The following is a 19,682-nucleotide window of genomic DNA, read 5'->3' on the forward strand; positions in this document are numbered from 1 at the left end:
GAGGCATGGATGAGCCGAGCGTACGGCTAGAAACTGGAAGTCTACAGCTTCTGTAAACTTCCCGGGCTACTCCCAGGGCATCGCAGTAGCTTCCGGCACCTGTGGCTTAATGTCTTTAGCAAAGCCTTGATGTCATGGAAGGAGAAAAGGTGCATGCCGTTAGTTACCTGATTTTGTAAACGGTGGCTGACCTGGGCCCTTAAACCACCTTCACACCTTTTAGAACCACAAGTGGTTCTTTTTGACTCAAACAAAGGGAGATGAAATTGAGAAGGTCAAGCGCCTACGTACTGGCATCAGACGGTCCCAGTGTTTGCGTGCAGCACTTCAGTTCCGAATCTCTGGGCCATTTGGTTTTTAAACAGGAAGATTGTTGGTTCCTTAGTATTAAGATAGTCCCTATTTTGAGTGGAATTTTTCATTCGTAAGGGATATGTTCCTTTCCTCTCCAATTCTTGCTTTCCTCAAACAGGATACTGCCTGCTGTAAGACCATCCCCTATGGTTGTACTTTAATAAACAGTAATTTTTTTTACCAAAAAAAATTGTATTTTGTTTCTACTTCCTTGAAACCTGCTTTTCAATTTAATTTTCAAGTGAGAACCTGCACAGCGGAAATAAAGGCACCATGTATAGATTTACGAATGTGCAGATTCATGTGTGGATGATACGAAGGCCATTCAAATACGTGTAAATTGATATTTTCATTCAAGTATATTAATGTGGATCTTTTAGAATGCGTTATAAGCTTAAAACATTGTCTTTAAAACAGAAATCACAGCTATCTTCCAGCCCGTCTTCTCTAGGAACGCTGTTGACATGCCAGGGCTCTGTCTACACTGGAAGCAGCTACATGGCTGTGACCATATCGAGCTTTAGCCAGTCACACTTTTGGAACTGTCGGTTCAGTCCATCCCCTAGAGCAAGAAAGGAGAAAAAGCCAGAATCAGCTGGGCTCATTCACAAACCAGGCTCCAGAGCTCTGTGCCACAGCGGAGCAAAGCTGGGGTTTATGCAAAAACATGTTCTCCAGGGCCCTAAAGTCCTATCCGTGCATCCTACTTTCTGCTACGTTGGGGCAACTGCAAAAACAGGCTGTTCAGGCGGTGAGGTGGCTATTCACATCTCCGAGGCATCGACAGTGTCAGGAGGCCCCTGCTGGGTTAGAGGAATCACGATTCTGCCTCAGCCGTCAGTCTCTGGTAAGCTGTCCATACAGACAGCCACACACGTCCTGCCCACTCATTCCCCCTTTACATGGGTGTTGGTAAAAGCTGTCCAGGAATGGCCTCAGGCTTACCTCCTTCCAACAATTCAGCTGGGTTTAATGCCTGATTTAAGATTTATATTCATTCTCCTGGTTTTTTTTTTTTTTTTTTTTGAGACGGAGTCTCGCTCTGTCACCCAGGCTGGAGTGCAGTGGCCAGATCTCAGCTCACTACAAGTTCCGCTTCCCAGGTTCACGCCATTCTCCTGCCTCAGCCTCCCGAGTAGCTGGGACTACAGGCGCCCGCCACCTCGCCCGGCTAATTTTTTGTATTTTTAGTAGAGATGGAGTTTCACCGTGTTAGCCGGGATGGTCTCAATCTCCTGACCTCGTGATCTGCCCATCTCAGCCTCCCAAAAGTGCTGGGATTACAGGCGTGAGCCACCGCGCCCGGCCTCATTCTCCTGTTTTTAAAATGCCTGTAAAACTGAAGACCACAGCATATAAGGAATGTTTTCTGTTGAGTTCTCAGTAGAGGATTAGATGCTATTTTACTTAAAAACCAAAGCCTGAAGTAATGCTTCTGACATATCATAAAATCCCAAACATTCGCTAATATTTTTAAATTTACAAATAAGACATATCCACTTAATATCCATTTGGGTCTATGAAACAGAAGCACCAGATTTTGCTACATGGGGGCAACTGCAAAAACCGGCCCTTCTTGGGCAGCGTTGTGAACACTCTGTTTGTTTTTAGAAACAGGGTCTTGTTTTGTTCAGGCTGGACTGCAGTGGCACAATGAACTCACTGCAGCCTTGAACTCCTGGCCTCAAGCAAAGAGATCCTTCTGCCTCAGCCTCCTGACGAGCTGCCTCAGCCTCCATGATGGCGTGAACTAGCATGCCACCATGCTCAGCTAATGTTTTTTTCTTTTTTTTTTGAGACAGTCTCACTCTGTCACCCAGATTGGAGTGCACTGGCGTGATCTTGGCTCACTGCAGCCTCTGCTGCCAGGATTTAAGCGATTGTCCTGCCTCAAGTAGCTGGGATTACAGGCACCTGCCACTGCACCCAGCTAATTTTTTTTGTATTTTTAGTAGAGACGGGGTTTCACCATCTTGGCCAGGCTGGTCTTGAACTCCTGACTTCATGATCCACCGGCCTTGGCCTCCCAAAGTGCTGGGATTACAGGCATGAGCCACCACACCCGGCCCTCAGCTAATTATTTTTATAAATTTTTTAGAGACAGGGTCTTGCCATGTTGCTCAGTTTTGTCTCAAACTCCTAGCCTCAATCAATCCTCCTCTGCTTCCCAAATTGCTGGGATTACAGGCTTGAGCCACCATGCCCGGCTTTACACGGTGACTTCTAATACCTGGTTATGGGACAGATGTGCTCTGGAAAAGATTTTAGACAGCTCCCCCCTTTCTCGACTACTTGTTTTGGTTCACATTTCACCTTTTTTTTGAGATGGAGCCTCGCTCTGTCATCCAGGCTAAAGTGCAGTGGTGCGATCTCGGTTCACTGCAACCTCTGCCTCCGGGGTTCAAGCAGTTCTGCCTCACTCAGCCTCCTGAGTAGCTGGGACCACAGGTGTGCACCACCATGCCCGGCTAATTTTTGTATTTTAGTAGAGATGGGCTTTCGTCATGTTGGCCAGGCTGGTCTGGAACTCCTGACCTTAGGTGATCTGCCCATCTCGGCCTCCCAGACTGCTGGGATCACAGGCGTGAGCCACCACGGCCGGCCACATTACACTTATTTTTATGACAAGGCAAGCAGTCTGAAAAGCTCATTGTGGGCCCTCCAGCCCTTTCCTTCCACTCTGCGCCTGCTTATGCTGTGAGGACCCCACCAGGAGTGCGACATGAGCCTTTGCCGCCCCTCTGAGTGGAGCACATCTCCAATAGTAAGCTGGTAAAGCTCGAGAGGACTGTGGTGCCCTTCACCACCTTCCACACATAGCTTTCTTGCTCACAACAGCAAAACCTAACCCGAGCAGGACAGCCTGTAACCCTTGTGCTGGCATCAGAGGCAGCGGCCCCGCTGGGCTTCTCAACCTTCCAGAGAAAAGGGCATGGGCAGCAGGCAGGGAAGGGGCTGACCTCATGGGTTCTTACGTTTCTGGCTAAGCTCCTCACATAGGCGCGTAGGTTCTGGTTAATAAAATTCACCGTTGTTTGAAAGACATCACGCAGCAAGGACGGCGTGTGACTGGCCACCTTCTTGGCCAGCAGCAGGGCCAGCACCAGCATTGTCTTCTCCTTCTCCATGTCTGTAGGGTAGGCCTGCAGCAGCTGCTCCAGGGCAGTGGCCAGGTCCCTGTTCCGGTCCTGCACAGAGGGGCACACACAACCTGGTTCACTAATACTCTTCCCTCTCAAAGGAAACACAGTCCCCAGTATGAAGCAGCACTTCAAAGGGAAGTACTGATTAAGTATCCAGGGCTGCTGGGCTGAAAGAATGAGAAGCAGTTGAGTTCTGAAAGGCAATGGAAAGGGAAGATTGCAATCACTCCCTGCAGGGGGCTCGTTAAGCAAACGCGTGTGTGGTGAGCCCCTGCGCTCACTGTTAGACGGTGATGGGATACAAGAAGACTTCGTCGTCCCTGCGCCCAAGGCACTTCAAGTCCAGAACGAGTGACCACCTGCGACACCTCAGGCCCAGGCCCATTTTATTGGTGCAGACCTAGCTGAATGGAGGCGAGGAAGGGGACGGCATGGGGGGTACTGGACACAGACCATGAGGCTGGCGAGGACCGGCAGGCCCGTCGGCACACATGCAGAGTTACATGGGAGTGTGCTGGCCACTCCTGCGTTCTAGGCAGCTGCTGGGGACGTCACAGGCTGGCCCTGCTGAACAGAAGCATGACTGGATTTCTAGGAGATGAGGACGCCTGCGTTTTCAGCTGGTAGAGTCGACAAAGTGGAACTTTCTTTCCTCTCAGCTCCCATCGCTACAGGCCTGTATTTGGCAGTTGGAGGATGCAGCTCTCCTTCCTGCTAAGTGTTTTGTGGACACGGTGCCCCGGACCAACCTTGTATCCCCCACAGTGCCAAGCAAACGGTAGAGCTCAGAAAGCTGTGTGGGTTCCAACCAAGGAGCCCCGCAGACCAGCAGGCGGCACCCCCGGGCTCGCGGCTCTCACTGGCACCAAACTCCCTACAACCCAAGAACGCGCCCGTTACTTCTGTCGGCCAAACATGCTTCCTTCATCTTTTAGAGGCTTTTACCCCTAAACTCTTTCCTCTCATTGAAGGCTCAGGTTTCCTCGATGTGAACCAGCTGAATTCTTCTGAAAAGCAATGAACCATGCCCTGTGTCCAGTTCCTTCGTCAGAGTTCTGGAACGGACAGTCACGAGTTGAGTGGCCTCACGCCACAGTGGGCTGCTGGTGAGAGGCAGGGGACAGCCCCCACAGGCTCACTTACCTGCCCACACGGTCCTCAGGCCTTCACTCACCTCCTCCGACCGGCTGGTGTTCCGGAGCTGCAGGGCCAGGCCGTTCACCAGGCCCGGAGGGATGCTACGGTCCATGCTGTCCCCGACCTGGGCGAGGTGCCTGGCAATGTTCCGGATGACGTCTTCTTGACTTTCAGAATCTGAGTGTTCAGGCAGGGGCGGCAGAGACAGAGCAGACTCAGCAAATGGCCCTGATACCCTCTCCCACACCACCCTGCCCCAGGAAAGGACAGGTCTGCGATGGGACAAGGCCAGCCCCTCACCCCACAGTGTAGCGCCAGCCCCCACTGGACACGGGCTCCACTCCCCCGGGGCCACGGCAGGCGGGCTGGGTACCAGCGCTGAGCTGAGTTCTGGGCAGTGCCGGAGCTTAGGGCCTCGGCTGAGGCCTAGGTTCCCACGCACAGGCACCATGTCCCCATGCACAGGCACCATGTCCCCACGGGCAGGGTCAGTGAAGCCGGGGTGTCACGACCACGCCTGAGGTATGAGCCTGGCAGCAGCCTCATGGCTCACACCACACAACCCAGCAGGGTTGGCCTTGGCCTGGGCAGCTGTTGGGGAAGGGGCCCTGTGGGCAGACAGCATCCCGGACCCACCTTCGCCCTCTCCAGCCTGAGAGCCCCCATTCCTCGCCGGAGCCCCCATTCCTCGCCGAGAGCCCCCATTCCTCACAGTCCCGTCTCAGGAAAACCCCAGTTGTCACTGGCACCAGCAAGGCCCTGGAGAATCTCTCCTGCGTTTCTAACCGGAGATCTCCTCCTTGCCCCTCAGTCCTGCTCCCCTGGACCACAGCCTCCATGCTGCCCCTGCCCAAGTACCACTGTCGCAGCTCCATGTCGGCCAAGCTCAACGACCACGCTCCCTGCCGCCTCCGTTTCTTCCTCAACACTTGCTGTGTTATTGTCTGACACCCCTGCTAGAGGCTAAGCTCCCTAAGGGCTATGATTTTTTAATCTGTTTTGTCCACTGACAAATACCCAGCATTTAAAATAATGCAAGGCACTCAGTAGGTGCTCAGTGAACAATTGTAGGGACCAGGTGTGGTAGTGCACGCCTGTAACCCCAGCGCTTTGGGAGGTGGAGGACAGAAGATTGCTTAAGGCCAGGAGTTAGAGGCTGCAGTGAGCCATGACTGCACCAGCAACAGAGCAAGGCCCTGCCTCTACAAAAAGCTACTTTTTTTTTTTTGAGACGGAGTCTGACTCTGTCACGCAGGCTGGAGTACAGTGGCATGATCTCGGCTCACTGCAACCTCCGCCTCCGGGTTCAAGCAAGTCTCATGATTTAGCCTCCTGAGTAGCTGGGATTACAGGCACCCACCACCACACCCAGCTAATTTTTGTATTTTAAGTAGAGATGGGGTTTCACCATGTTGGTCAGGCTGGTCTCGAACTCCTGACCTCGTGATCCACCCACCTTGGCCTCCCAAAGTGCTGGGATTACAGGCGTAAGCCACTGTGCCCTGCCTCTACAAAAAACTTTCAAAGGGAGCCAGGTGTACTGCACGTACCTCTAATCCCAGCTACATAGGAGGCTGAGGTGGGAGGACTCCTTGAGGCCAGGAGTTCAAGGCTGCAGTGAGCTGTGATCACACCACTGCCCTCCAGCCTGGGCAATGGAGCACGACCCTGTTTCTTTTCTTTTTTTTTTTTTTTTTTTGACTGAGTCTCACTCTGCCGCCCAGGCTGGAGTGCAGTGGCGTGATCTCGGCTCACTGCAAGCTCCGCCTCCCGGGTTCAGGCCATTCTCCTGCCTCAGCCTCCCGAGTAGCTGGGACTACAGGCGCCCGCCACCACACCCGGCTAGTTTTTTGTATTTTTTGGTAGAGACGGGGTTTCACCGTGTTAGCCAGGATCGTCTCTATACCTGACCTCATGATCCACCCGTCTCGGCCTCCCAAAGTGCTGGGATTACAGGTTTGAGCCACCGCGCCCGGCCTGACCCTGTTTCTTAAAAAAAGTTTTAATTGTATAAATGAATGAACGGGCCTGTACCTAGCTCCTAGTAAGTGTTCAATAGATGCCAGCTATTGTTATTTCTCCCATTAAATCTTCTACTTTTTTTTGTGCTTGCAACTTCCCTCTGGCTTTTCTGGTTTTGGCTGCTGCTCCCGCCCTCAGTCAGCTGTCAAATCTCACGTTATGTTGCAAACACAAGTGTTTTGCCTACCCTCTGCCACTGTTAGCTCTCATCTGATGATGACAGTCCCACTCCCCGCCGTCCAGTCTACTCTGCCACCTTCACAGCACAGACCTCAGAGCAGGGCAGGGTTGGGGGAAGTGAGGTGCCAAGGAGTGGGCACGTTCTTAGAAGCTGTGCTCTGGGGGTTTCACAGCCTCCCTGGAGTCTGTCCGTGGAACATACAGTATGGCTGCCACATCGCTTCTCTTCAAAACCTCTCAAGGGCTCACCTCTGCTTAAGTGACAAGTCATGACCCAGCTCAAAATACATGACTTCACTTCCACGCTTCCTAGGCAAACTCAACTATTCACTGTAGCTTTTTTTCTTTTTCTTTTGTTTTTGAGACGGAGTCTCACTCTGTCACCCAAGCTGGAATGCAGTGGTATGATCTCAGCTCACTGCAACCTCCGCCTCCCGGGTTCAAACAATTCTCTACCTCAGCCTCCCAAGTAGCTGGGATTACAGGCGTCCGCCACCACGCCTGGCTAAGTTTTGTATTTGTTTTTAGTAGAGACGGGGTTTCACCATCTTGGCCAGGATGTTCTTGAACTCCTGACCTTGATCCACCTGCCTTGGCCTCCCAAAGTGCTGGGATTACAGGCGTGAGCCACTGCACCCAGCCTCACTGTAGCGTTTATAGCCGCTGGGCTTTTGCTTAAAAGAGGGCCATTCCCTCTTCCCAGTTTCCAAGGAACCAAATGTACCCAGCCTCCAAGGCCCAGCTCAACGGGAGCTGCAGCCCCACAGTTTTCCTGATTCCCTGCAGAGCAGAGCACCCAGCTCCTCCAGCACCTCATCGCTCCCCCAGCACCGAATCTGTGCCTCGCTCGTCCCCGAAGCCTATCCACCTTGCTTCAGTTACGGACACGTCCTCTCTCCCTCTGGCCACCAGCCCAGTAGCAACAGGAATCTTTCCTGATCCGTCTGTGTCCAGCCAAGTGAGCGGACTCACCAAAGAAACCCCGGCAGCCAGAGTCTCTACCTTGCCCTTCTTCCCAGGCTTGCCAGGGACCAGATTCACACACCACTTTCCCACCAGAGCACCGGTCAGGCTAAGAGAACTGCCATGATCACTTTTGCCGGTGCCACTTGAGTCAAGCCCGGTTTCTCAGTTTAGAGGCAAAGGCCGGCGTGGAGAAAAGAGCAAGAGAAAAACACCAGGGCAGACTGGGGCTGCAGCTGCCCCCACAGCAGTGCTGACAGCAGAGCTGTGCCCGTCCACTCCTGCCCTTCCTGGACCTTCCCAAGGGGATCCGGGGTTTCTCCTCAGTTCAGAGCCAGCCAGAAGACGTGCTGGCTGGATTAGAAGGCAGAGACGTTCTCAGACACCTCCTCCCACCCTCCCACCCCCACCCCCCTCCCACCCCCACCCCAGGCTAGTGGGGAACTCCAGCCACGTTCTCAAGCACTGATCTAAGACAGGTGGGAGGCAGAAGGCTGGGTCAGCTGTTGGTCTCCCCCACAGCCACCAGAGGGCAGCACAACCCTTGAGCTCGGAAGGCCTGGGCCAGGGTGGGAGTCTACCTGGGCAGTCTACCCCGCTAAAACAGCTTGATGCAGGCAGCTGGAGTAGGGCCCAAGGCCTGCATTTGGAAAGGTTCCTCGTGTAATTCCAACGTGCACACTACTGAAAGCCAGCGTCACAGGGCCGGATCTGGAAGTGGGTGAGCCTCCACACGCCCCCAGCCTCCGCTTGGGACAGCCCGTCTGCAGAAGCAGCCCCTTGGCAAAGGCGAGTGGAGCTGGAGGCTGGAGGAGAGCGCAGGGATTAGCAACAGGAAAGGTGAGCAGTCTGGAAACCACGGTGGCCTGGAAGCTGTGCCCTACAGTGCGAGGGCAGCTGAACCCCAGCTTGAGCGGGGGCCTGGCCCTACGTTCCGGCGGTGAGGCGGTGACATGACCGCCAGCTGTGTGATCTGGAGCCAGTCATTTACCCTTCGCTGGACCTGGGTTTCCTCACCTGGAAATGAGGTTCCAAATGCTTCTGTGTTCTTGTATAGGTAATCACGGGGCATAATGTATACGAAAGGAAAAGTGTCAGGTATAGACAGGGGCAGAAGTCACTGTGAAACCAGTGGGCCTCCATCAATGGGACAATCAGCCAGGCCCGCTTGGGGAGACAGGGGCCGCGCCGGGAGTGCCACCTGGGGGCTTTGCCCAGACCCAGCAATGCCCAGACCAACCAATCAGAATCTCTGGAGGCAAGACGCAGGCACCAGCATTTAAAGCTCCAGGTCCTTGAGACGATATAAGGCCAAGTGAGAGAACCCCTTGGGTTATATAATCCAGACAAGTGGTTTGCAATCTTTGCATCAGAATCACATTTGGGAAACTGGATAAAAACACCATTCTATGTAGGTCCAGACAAGGGACTCAAGACCAGTACATGGGATTCTGGCTCATCAGAAAGGAAGAATTTTCTTTCTTTTTTTTTTTTTTTGAGACGGAGTCTCGCTCTGTCGCCCAGGCTGGAGCGCAGTGGCCGGATCTCAGCTCACTGCAAGCTCCGCCTCCCGGGTTCACGCCATTCTCCTGCCTCAGCCTCCCAAGTAGCTGGGACTACAGGCGCCCGCCACCACGCACGGCTAGTTGTTTGTATTTCTTTTAGTAGAGACGGGGTTTCACCGTGTTCGCCAGGATGGTCTCTATCTCCCGACCTCGTGATCCGCCCGCCTCGGCCTCCCAAAGTGCTGGGATTACAGGCGTGAGCCACCGCGCCCGGCAGGAAGAATTTTCTAACAGAGTCACCCAAAAATGGTGGGCAGTGAGTTCAGCAGCACTGGAGGGAATCAAGTAGAGACCAATCAGTCAAGTGGTTAAGTGACACCAACCTACGTGGTCGCTGAAACTGCAGACGCGGAGGCTGAGCCCAGTAACTGGCGACAGAAAAGCCCGGCTTTGGGGAAGGAGGTGGGGCCGGCCACCTACCTGCCTCTATTCTTCCCATGCGGGAGTGGCTGCTGCGGTTACCGTCCGTCTGAAGCTCGTCGTAGGCCTCCCACTGGGCAGCTGGCACTGGCAGCTCGCGGCCCAGCGCGTCCAGCTCTCTGCGGAAGCTGTTGTCAGAGCAGCTTTGGAGGAAGCCGAACACCAGCAGGTTTGTGACGCACTCATCCCTGAGGCCGGAACCATTGCTGACCTGAGGGGAAAGGGGAGTCAGGAAGGTGGGACCTCAGCCAGGCCAGAGGCCCCTCCTGCAAAGAGCTCCAGGTGCGGCCAGCCCAAAAGAGCCTCGCAGGCCCCGGAGAGCTGAGGGACCCTGTGGGCTGGAGTGCCCTGCAGGAGGTCTCAACAGGCAGAGGCAAGGTCTGCGGCCCTGGCTTTAAGCAGCACCGCCTGTAGATGGCAGGGAGCGAGCCCCGACTCTGCAGAAAGGGATTCCTCTGCAGAGGAATCTGCTGGACCTCCTGAAACACGTGGCTGGGGAGCTTCCACTGGGTGAGAAGGTCACAGGCTGTTCTGGGGAGGCGAGTGAGTGACACGCGGGCATCATCCATCATCCTGTGCTTGCACGCTTTCTTCAGGTTCCCCCGCAAGCTTCAGCAATCTGAGCCCACCTTTCCTGGCTGTGCTTCCAACAGGCAGAGCCCCTTTCTTTCCCCTCATCTCCTTCACGGGCTCAGGAGGGTACTGGGCAGATGGAAGATTTCCAGTAACTACTGTGGAGTGGTGACCACAGCTGGGCACCTGCCTTCGGCCAAGCTTGGTTTACTTTGGGTGGATGTGTCCTTAATCCAAACCCCACAGGGAGTGGTGGGGCTGGCTCCTGCTCTACCCGGAGGGGCTGGGCTCTTGGCCGACAGCTCTCCAGCTCCCTGGGCAGCACTGGCAGCTGCAGCTCGGCCAGCGTCTGTGCCGCGGGAGATGGCAGGGACTGTTCTTGGGGTACTGACTGTGTTTGGTGCTGTATTCTTGCAAACAAAGGTGAACCCTTGTAGCATCTGCAGCTGGGTGTGCCCAGAGCAGAGAAAGACGTAAGGTGGGCCGGGCGCGGTGGCTCAAGCCTGTAATCCCAGCACTTTGGGAGGCCGAGACGGGCGGATCACGAGGTCAGGAGATCGGGACCATCCTGGCTAACACGGTGAAACACCGTCTCTACTAAAAAATACAAAAAATAAACTAGCTGGGCGAGGTGGCGGGCGCCTGTGGTCCCAGCTACTCGGGAGGCTGAGGCAGGAGAATGGCGTGAACCCGGGAGGCGGAGCTTGCAGTGAGCCAAGATCCGGCCACTGCACTCCAGCCCCGGCAACAGAGCAAGACTCCGTCTCAAAAAAAAAAAAAAAAAAAAAAAAAAAAAAAAAAAGAGGTAAGGTGGAAGAGAGAACAAAACAAAAAGAAGGGCGGGGATGCTGAGATCTGCCCAGGTTCACACACAAAGACCTCCTAGGCTGCCAGAGAAGAGCGGGAAGGAAGATGGAAGTGCAGGCAGAGATTTATTTCTATCCTCTAAGCCCATATTTTTCATTAGAAAAACCAAAAACTTTTAGAGGACAGTTCTTACAGGGCAAATTGCTTTTTTGTTTTTGTTTTGAGATGGAGTCTCGCTCTGTCACCCAGGCTGGAGTGCAGTGCTGTGATCTCGGCTCACTGCAACCTCCGCCTCCCGGGTTCAAATGATTCTCCTGCCTCAGCTTCCTGAGTACCTGGGATTACAGGCGTGCACCACCACACCCAGCTAATTTTTGTATTTTTAGTAGAGACGATGTTTCATCATGTTGGTCAGGCTGGTCTCGAACTCCTGACCTCGTGATCTGCTCCCCCTTGGCCTCCCAAAGTGCTGAGATTACAGGTGTGAGCTACAGTGCCCATCAGCAAATTGTTTTAATGCTTTGCTACGTGACGCCTGTAATCCCAGCACTCTGGGAGGCAGAGGCAGGAGGATCGCTTGAGCCTAGGAATTTGAGACCAGCCTGGCAGCAAGATCCCCATCTTTATAAAAAATAAAAATTAGCCAAGGGGGCATGCACCTGTAGTCCCAGCTACTCATGAGACTGAGGTGGAAGGGTCACTTGAGCCCAGAAGTTTGAGGCTGCAATGAACCATGATCACACCACTGCACTCCAACCTGGGTGACAAAGTGAGACCCTGTCTCAAAAAAGAAAAAAAAAAAATGCTTAGAATAAGGAGCTTGTGTATTGCTGCAGCCATAAAAAAGAATAAAATCATGTCCTTTGTAGCAACGTGGATAGAGCTAGAGGCCATTACCCTGAGTGAACGAACTCAGAAACAGAAAATCAAACACTGACTGTTCTCACTTATAAGTGGGAGCTAAACAATGGGTGCCCATGGACACGAAGATGGAGCGAGCAGGCGCTGGGCGCTTTACGGCAGGGAGGCGGGGGCGGGGCAGCATGACACAGTCCCTCTCCAGGCAATACCGGAAGCCCAGTCCCCACCAGTGCATGATATTCCCATGTAGCAAACATGTACGTGTACCCCTGAATCTAAAATAAAAATCAAATAAGGTGCTTGTGTATTGCTATTCAGCCTTTACTTCTCCAAAGTTGTTTCTGAAAACAGGAAAAACTGTATGCAAAATTCCGCTGCATCGGCCGGGCGCGGTGGCTCAAGCCTGTAATCCCAGCACTTTGGGAGGCCGAGACGGGCGGATCACGAGGTCAGGAGATCGAGACCATCCTGGCTAACACGGTGAAACCCCGTCTCTATTAAGAAATACAAAAAACTAGCCGGGCGAGGTGGCGGGCGCCTGTAGTCCCAGGTACTCGGAGGCTGAGGCCGGAAAATGGCGTAAACCCGGGAGGCGGAGCTTGCAGTGAGCTGAGATCCGGCCACTGCACTCCAGCCTGGGTGACAGAGCGAGACTCCGTCTCAAAAAAAAAAAAAAAAAAAAAAAAAATTCCGCTGCATCAATTCCTAACAGTTCCTGTATGCAGCTGCCTCATGGCACGAGACAGCCCACAGACAGGATGTGCTTCATTCCTGCCTCAAGCGACAGTCCTGGTGAGGAGAGAAGAGAGGACGCAGGCAGTGCTGTGGGCGAAGCTGTGTCACCCAAAAAGAAGTGTGCAAGTCCTAACCCCAAGTACCTGCCAATGTGACCTTATTTGAAAATGAGGTTTCTGCAGATGCAATCAAGTTAAGATGAGGTCGTATTGGATTAGGGTGGGTCCTAAATCCAATGACTGGTGTCTTCGTAAGAGAAACGAGAGGGAGAATTAAGCAGAGACACACAGAGAGAACACCATGTGAAGACAGAGGCAGCCACAGGAGCCGGGAGAATGCCCCAGAAGGAAGCAGCCGGGCAACACGGGATTCCAGCCTTCCGGCCTCTAGAACCGGGAGGGAATCGGCGTCTGTTGTTTAAAGCCACTCTCCTGCTTGGAATTGCCTACAGCAGCCCCGAGAAGCTAACGCAGGCAGCCGCTGCCCAAGGACCTCTTTGACCTGCGCTTGGTAAACAGGCATCCAGAATCTGGACACAGAGCAGCACTGCCACCATGGCAGGTCAGGCTATCAAACTCAAGATCCCACAGAAAACAAAGACTTGAGGGGGCAGGGAGGGAGAGCAAAGAATGGCACCTGCCAGAGGAGGTCCAGATGCTGCGAGTGACCGTGCAGTCAAGCACTGGGCCCAGTGGGTGGAGAACTGTGTGGACAGGCTCCTGTCTGGACCAGTGCTTCAGGGACAGGCTGGGCTGGTCCCACAGGACAGGAGTAGGCTTGGAAGATGGATGTCATTTAATTCCAAGAATAGAGCTTGTGCTGTGCCAATATGGAACCATGCCCTTTTTTGATCTTCCACATCCACTTTTTTTTTGGAGACAAAGTCTCACTCTGTTGCCCAGGCTGGAGTGCAATGGTGTGATCTCAGCTCACTGCAACCTCTGCCTCCCAGGTTCAATGGATTCTCCTGCCTCAGCCTCCCAAGTAGCTGGGGTTACAGGCACATGCCACCACACCTGGCTAATTTTTGTATTTTTAGTAAAGATGGGGTTTCAGCATGTTGGCCAGGCTGGTCTGGAACTCCTGACCTCAGGTGATCTGCCACCTTAACCTCCCAAAGTGCTGGGATTACTGGCGTGAGCCACCATGCCCGGCCTCTAGATCCACTTTTGATAAAAGAATTGATAGTTGTTTATCTTTTAGATCACAGGAAAAAAATATGCTAAGAGAAATGATTTAGACAGGAAATTCTGCAAGGCATGTTACAAAAGTGATCTAATGGAGGCAGAAATAATAAGACCAGCTCCAGTGCAAAGAAGAGGATGGTACTGGCCGGGCACAGTGGCTCACGCCTGTAATCCCAGCACTTTGGGAGGCCGAGGCGAGTGGTCATGAGGTCAAGAGGTTGAGACCATCCTGGGCAACATGGTGAAACCCCATCTCTACTAAAAATTCAAAAATGAGCTGGGCATGGTGACACGTGCCTGTAGTACCAGCTACTCGGGCGGCTGAGGCAGGAGAACTGCTTGAAACCCAGGAGGTGGAGGTTGCAGCGAACCGAGATCGCACCACTGCACTCCAGCCTGGTGACAGAGCGAGACTCTGTTTCAGAAAAGAAAAAAAAAAAAAAAAGAAAGAAAAAGATGGTACCTACCCTACCCAATGCAGTTTCATAAATTGGAAAAATCCTGTTCCCCAAACCTGGCAAAAAAATAGCACCAAACAAAAATAAAACCAATCTCATTGTCTTTGTTTTATCAAATATCAAAACAATCAAAGAGGCAGCAGTTGGAAGATACTGACAAGCAAAATAATGCAAAGTTCTCCACACTTTTTAAAGGAAAATTAGGAACACTGATTTTGTTGTTGTTTAGGCAGGATCTCCCTCTGCTGCCCAGGCTGGAGTGCAGTGGTGCGATCTTGTCTCACTACAGCCTGAGACTCCTGAGCTCAAGTGATTTTCCTGCCTCAGGCTCCCAAGCAGCTGGGACTACAGGCATGCACCACCATGCCTGGCTAATTTTTGTAGTTTTTGTAGGTATGGTGGTCTCACCATGTTGGCCAGGTTGGTCTCAAACTCCTGAGCTCGAGCAATCCACCCACTCCGCCTCCCAAAGTGCTGGTATTATAGGTGTGAGCCACTGCACCCAGTAAATTTTCTGTTATGTGCATTTTACTGTATTTTATTTTATTTTATTTTTACTAGGGGAAGAAAAAGAAATATCTACATAGAACTGGCCAGGCGCGGTGGCTCACGCCTGTAATCCCAGCACTCTGGGAGGCCGAGGCGTGTGGACCACGAGGTCAGGAGATCAAGCCCATCCTGGCTAACATGGTGAAACCCCGTCTCTACTAAAAAATACCAAAAATTAGCCAGGCGTGGTGGCGGGCGCCTGTAGTCCCAGCTACTCCGGAGGCTGAGGCAGGAGAATGGCGTGAACCCGGGAGGCGGAGCTTGCAGTGAGCTGAGATCGCGCCACTGCACTCCAGCCTGGGCGACAGAGCGAGACTCCGTCTCAAAACAAATAAAACAAACCAGAAAAAAAAGAAATATCTAAACAGAATTAAAGTTCTGATGGGAAAAAAGGCTGAACCCTATAATTTGAAAGAATCTTTCGGAGTGTTTCGCTGTGACCCCAGCTCTGTGGCCCCGGGCGGGCTGCCTCACTGCTGCCCCGGCTTTCTCCCTCCGAAGGCAGGAAAGGGGAGCGCTGCGCGCGGCGACATCCAGCCCCTCACTGACCGGGCGGGCAGAGGCAGAGGCGGCGGGAGGGCAGGCGCCTCCTCAGGCGAGTCAGGGCGCCGCACTGTGACGGCGGCGTTCCGTTCAGCCTGCGGAGGCCTCCAGAGCACGAAGCCGGAACAGCAGCGGCAGGTGGGAAGGGACGGTGGCACCCACAGAGTGGTCTTTTGGCCACTGACAAGAAGCCTGGATCAGGACCGGGGGAGCTCCTGCAGTCTCCTCTGTTCACGTAACTGACATCAAACTCGAGCCACTGCCTCAGCCCTCCAGCCACCACGCTGAAATCCACACCATCCCCACCTCTGGAAAAGATGCCCAGTAGGGGCAGCTTGAGAACCTCCTGGGTGCTGGGTGCTCTCCATGTTCAGAAACCGCGACACAGGCCGCCAGTCACTAAGCGCCAAGGCATTAGACTTCGCAGATGCCTTCCCAGAGGCTGCCAGGACAGCGCGAGGCCCCGGTGCCGGGCGCCCTGCAGAGGCTGCAGAACTCGGCAGGAGGGGCGGGAGGAGGCTCTGCTGCAGTGGGTGGAGAGGCTCCTGACCCGTGTGCTGTGATTTTCTCTCCCCAGACCATTTAAAGGGAAGGAGAGACAAGGAGTCCTTCAGGGAGCATCCTGCTGAAGGCAGGACCATGACCGCGGGGGCTCCGGGCTCCCCTCCCAGAACTCCACCGCTTTTATCTTTATAAAGACAGGGTCTTACTATGTTGCCCAGGTTTCTCAATCAAACTCCTGGCCTCAAGCAATCCTCCCGCTTCTGCCTCCCAAGTCACTGGGATTATGTGCCACCTCACCCAGCTATGAAGGGAAATTTAAATCCAGTGGGTTAAAAATGTTTTGAAACACCTTACAGTTTCCAGCACTTTTATTTGACCTTTATTGATTTATTTGCTCCTGATAGCAATGGCATGGGTTAGACAAGTATTGTTGTCTTGCTTTTACAGTTGAGAGAATTGTATGAAGTGCTTATGTAATGCCCACTTTCTTGTTTTTAAATCTCTTTTGTGTGTGTTTGCTTGCTTGTTTGTTTGGACAGGGCTGCAGTGCACTGGCACAATCACAGCTCACTGTAGCCTCGACCTCCTGGCCTCAAGGAATCCTCCTGTTTGGCCTCCCAAATTGCTGGGACCCACAGCCTATGGCTATCAATGGTCTTAAACCAAAAGCCCCCTGGCCCTTGCAGTTAGCCCCAGCCGCTGTGTGGAGGGGCCGCACCGAAAGCGGAGTGCAAGGAAGGTAGGTGCAGGACAGGGAAACGGAGGACTTCCCGGCTCTTGCCTGCTTCAGTGAAGGGGCTGCGCGGGGTTCGTCTGTGCGGAGCTGTGCTAAGGGCCATGTGGGCTCAGCCTTAGCCCTCATGGAGGCGTGCTGGGGGACATGCCGGCCCTTACCCCTCACCCCCCACCTCCCACAAGGCACCTGCAGGGGATCTGGCCTCTGACCTCACAGTCCATGGCCTGGGCAGCACGGCAGCTCCGACTCACTCCTAGTTCACGGTGTTCCAGCGGCGACCTGGAAGAGGACACACACAGAGTGGGCGGCTGCTCCTGGAAAGCCCCAGTCAGGACCCCTCGGGAGGACAACGCAGCGGGCTTGGGCTCCAGAAATGGTGACTGAGCCCAGGTCCTGGCCTGACCAGAGCATCCTGGGTTTCTTTCCTCTTGGCTGGAGCCAAGCTGTTTCCCTCATTCCAGATACTCGCCCAGGCACTCAGTGCCCTGGGGCCAACCCCACACCTGAATTCAGCCCTCCCATGCCACCCCAGGAAGACCTCAGGCATCAGGGAAACAGGGCCGTCGGCTCACAAATTATTTTATTATCATAAAATGTAAAGTGTTTATAGAGAGAGAGAATGGATTTGACAATTAAAAAATTAAATCTTCCGGCTAGACGCAGTAGCTCATGCCTGTAATCCCAGCACTTTGGGAGGCTGAGGCAGGAGGATCACTTGAGGTCAGGAGTTCAAGACCAGCCTGGTCAACATGGTAAAATCCCGTCTCTACTAAAAATACAAAAATAGGCCGGGCGTGGTGGCTCACGACAGTAATCCCAGCACTTTGGGAAGCCAAGGCGGGCAGAACACGAGGTCAGGAGATAGAGACCATCCTGCCTAACACAGTGAAACCTCATCTCTATTAAAAATAGAAAAAATTAGCTGGACGTGGTGGCACGCACCTGTAGTCTCTGGTACTTGGGAGGCTGAGGCAGGAGAATTGCTTGAACCCGGGAGGCGAAGGCTGCAGTGAGCTGAGATCATGCCACTGCACTCCAGCCTGGATGACAGAGTGAGACTCTGTCTCAAAAACAAAACAAAACAAAACAAAACAAAAAACAAAAATAAGCTGGGTGTGGTGGTACATGCCTGTAATCCCAGCAACTCGGGAGGCTGAGGCTGGAGAATCGCTTGAATCCAGGAGGCGGAGGTTGCACTGAGTCAACATTGCACCACTGCACTCCAGCCTGGGTGACAGCTCGAGACTAAGATTGATCTGAGATGACGATTGTTTGCACCCGGGAGTTCAGGGCTGCAGTGAGCTAGGATGGTGCCACTGCACTCCAGCCTAGGCACAGAGGGAGACCCTGGCTCTAAAATAAAAGAATGACCAGTCTGGGCCAGGCACAGTGGCTCATGCCTGTAATCCCAGCACTCTGGGAGGCTGAGGCAGGCGGATCACGAGGTCAAGAGATGGAGACCATCCTGGCCAACATGGTGAAACCCTGTCTCTATTAAAAATACAAAACTTAGCTGGGCGTGGTGGTGCATGCACACCTGTAGTCCCAGCTGCTTGAGAGGCTGAGGCAGGAGAATGGCGCGAACCTGGGAGGCAGAGGTTGCAGTGAGCCGAGATCATGCCATTGCACTCCAGCCTGAGTGACAGAGCGAGACTCCGTCTCAAAAAAAAAAAAAAAAAAGAATGAGCAGTCTGGCCAAAATGGTGAAACCCCATCTCTACAGAAATACAAAATTAGCCAGGTACGGTGAAGCAAACCCTGTGGGCCCAGCTACTCAGGAGGCTGAGGCAGAAGGATCACTTAAGTCCAGGAGGTAGAGGTTGCAGTGAGCGGAGATCACACCCCTGCACTCCAGCCTGGGCGACAGAGTGAGACCCTGTCTCAGAAAAAAAGAAAAAAAAAAAATCTTTGTTGGCATCAGTATAGTAAGGTGTCTTAAAAAGACTGAACACAAATTTCTACAGAACACTGTGAATAGAGTGATGCTGTTCTAAAAAGTATTTGCCTGTGCGTGTGTGTATAGACACAGTATCAGGTTGAACCAAATGAAATGGCTATTTTGTAGGACAAAACCAGGCACTGGCAATTTCACACGGTTCCTGAATACATAGGAAATAAAAAGCAAACAGAGGAGAGAGCCTGTGCCCAGGCAGAGGAGGTGGCAGAAAGCAGCACTGACAGGCGCCTCATCCACCTCCCCACCTTGGGGCTCACACAGGCCTGGGGGCCCTGCACCGCTGCAGGCTGCACCCCACTCTCCCACTGGGGAGCCCAGGAGAAACCCTCACTAGGTGTGGCCGTGCATTTCATAGGAAGGGACCTGAGCTGCATGACAGACAGGGAGGCACCAGGGCCCGGCTCCGGGGCCATCTGCCGGCTCCACAGGGGAGGAAGGGGAGCCTGCACCCACACGAGACAAAGCGCAAGACAGAGCCCACCCCACAAAACAGGCCACAGAGGCCACAGCACCTCCCAGGGCCACTGCCCAGGCCATGGCACAGTGGACCAGACCCTAGCTTCCGCCTCAAGGTCTGTAGCCCCTGCGCCTCGCCGCTTTGTTCTCCAAGGAACAACTTCGGGGGTCTCTGTGGAGAAAGTGCCCACTGTCACCTCCGAGCTCGGGAGGCAGCTCACAAAAACCAGCTTCCTTCAGACTCAGATACACGCCCGCGTCACAAGCAGACTGCGGCCACCTTGGCACTGCAGCGAGTCTCCCACCAGACTCATGCAGTCCTCAGCCAGGGCGACTTGGACACCCAGGAAATATCTGGTGCTGTCTGGAGACATTTACGGGGTGCATGCTCCTGGCACTCCAGGTAGCAGTGGGGGCACTGCTGAGTACCCTGCAATGCTCAGGGTAGTCCCACAACCCATCCAGTTCAAAGTGTCGCTAGTGTTCAGGGCCGAAGTCCATACCAGTGTGTTCATATACATAGCGAACACCA

At 53.5% G+C, this 19,682-nt stretch overlaps 1 protein-coding gene across 3 annotated transcripts in view; it reads right to left on the reverse strand.

Moving 5' to 3' along the window:
- Window positions 1-694: 694 nt before the first annotated feature.
- LOC105480751 (BH3 interacting domain death agonist) overlaps window positions 695-19,682 on the reverse strand; it is a 37,961-nt gene continuing 18,973 nt past the window's right edge. For 2 of the 3 annotated variants that reach the window (XM_071079990.1, XM_011739920.3), the window contains exons 2-6: window positions 16,947-17,016; window positions 9,785-9,995; window positions 4,672-4,811; window positions 3,330-3,542; window positions 695-916 (exon numbers count right to left, since the gene is read on the reverse strand). In XM_071079990.1, coding sequence (XP_070936091.1) covers window positions 905-916; window positions 3,330-3,542; window positions 4,672-4,811; window positions 9,785-9,995; window positions 16,947-16,958 — 588 coding nt within the window. In that variant the 5' untranslated portion in view covers window positions 16,959-17,016 and the 3' untranslated portion in view covers window positions 695-904. Of the gene's footprint in view, window positions 917-3,329; window positions 3,543-4,671; window positions 4,812-9,784; window positions 9,996-16,946; window positions 17,017-19,682 lie in introns of those variants that run through there. The other variant, XM_071079988.1, reaches the window with a different exon arrangement.

This window comes from Macaca nemestrina, chromosome 15 (assembly GCF_043159975.1).
Source record: "Macaca nemestrina isolate mMacNem1 chromosome 15, mMacNem.hap1, whole genome shotgun sequence".
NCBI classification, from domain to species: Eukaryota; Metazoa; Chordata; class Mammalia; order Primates; family Cercopithecidae; genus Macaca; species Macaca nemestrina.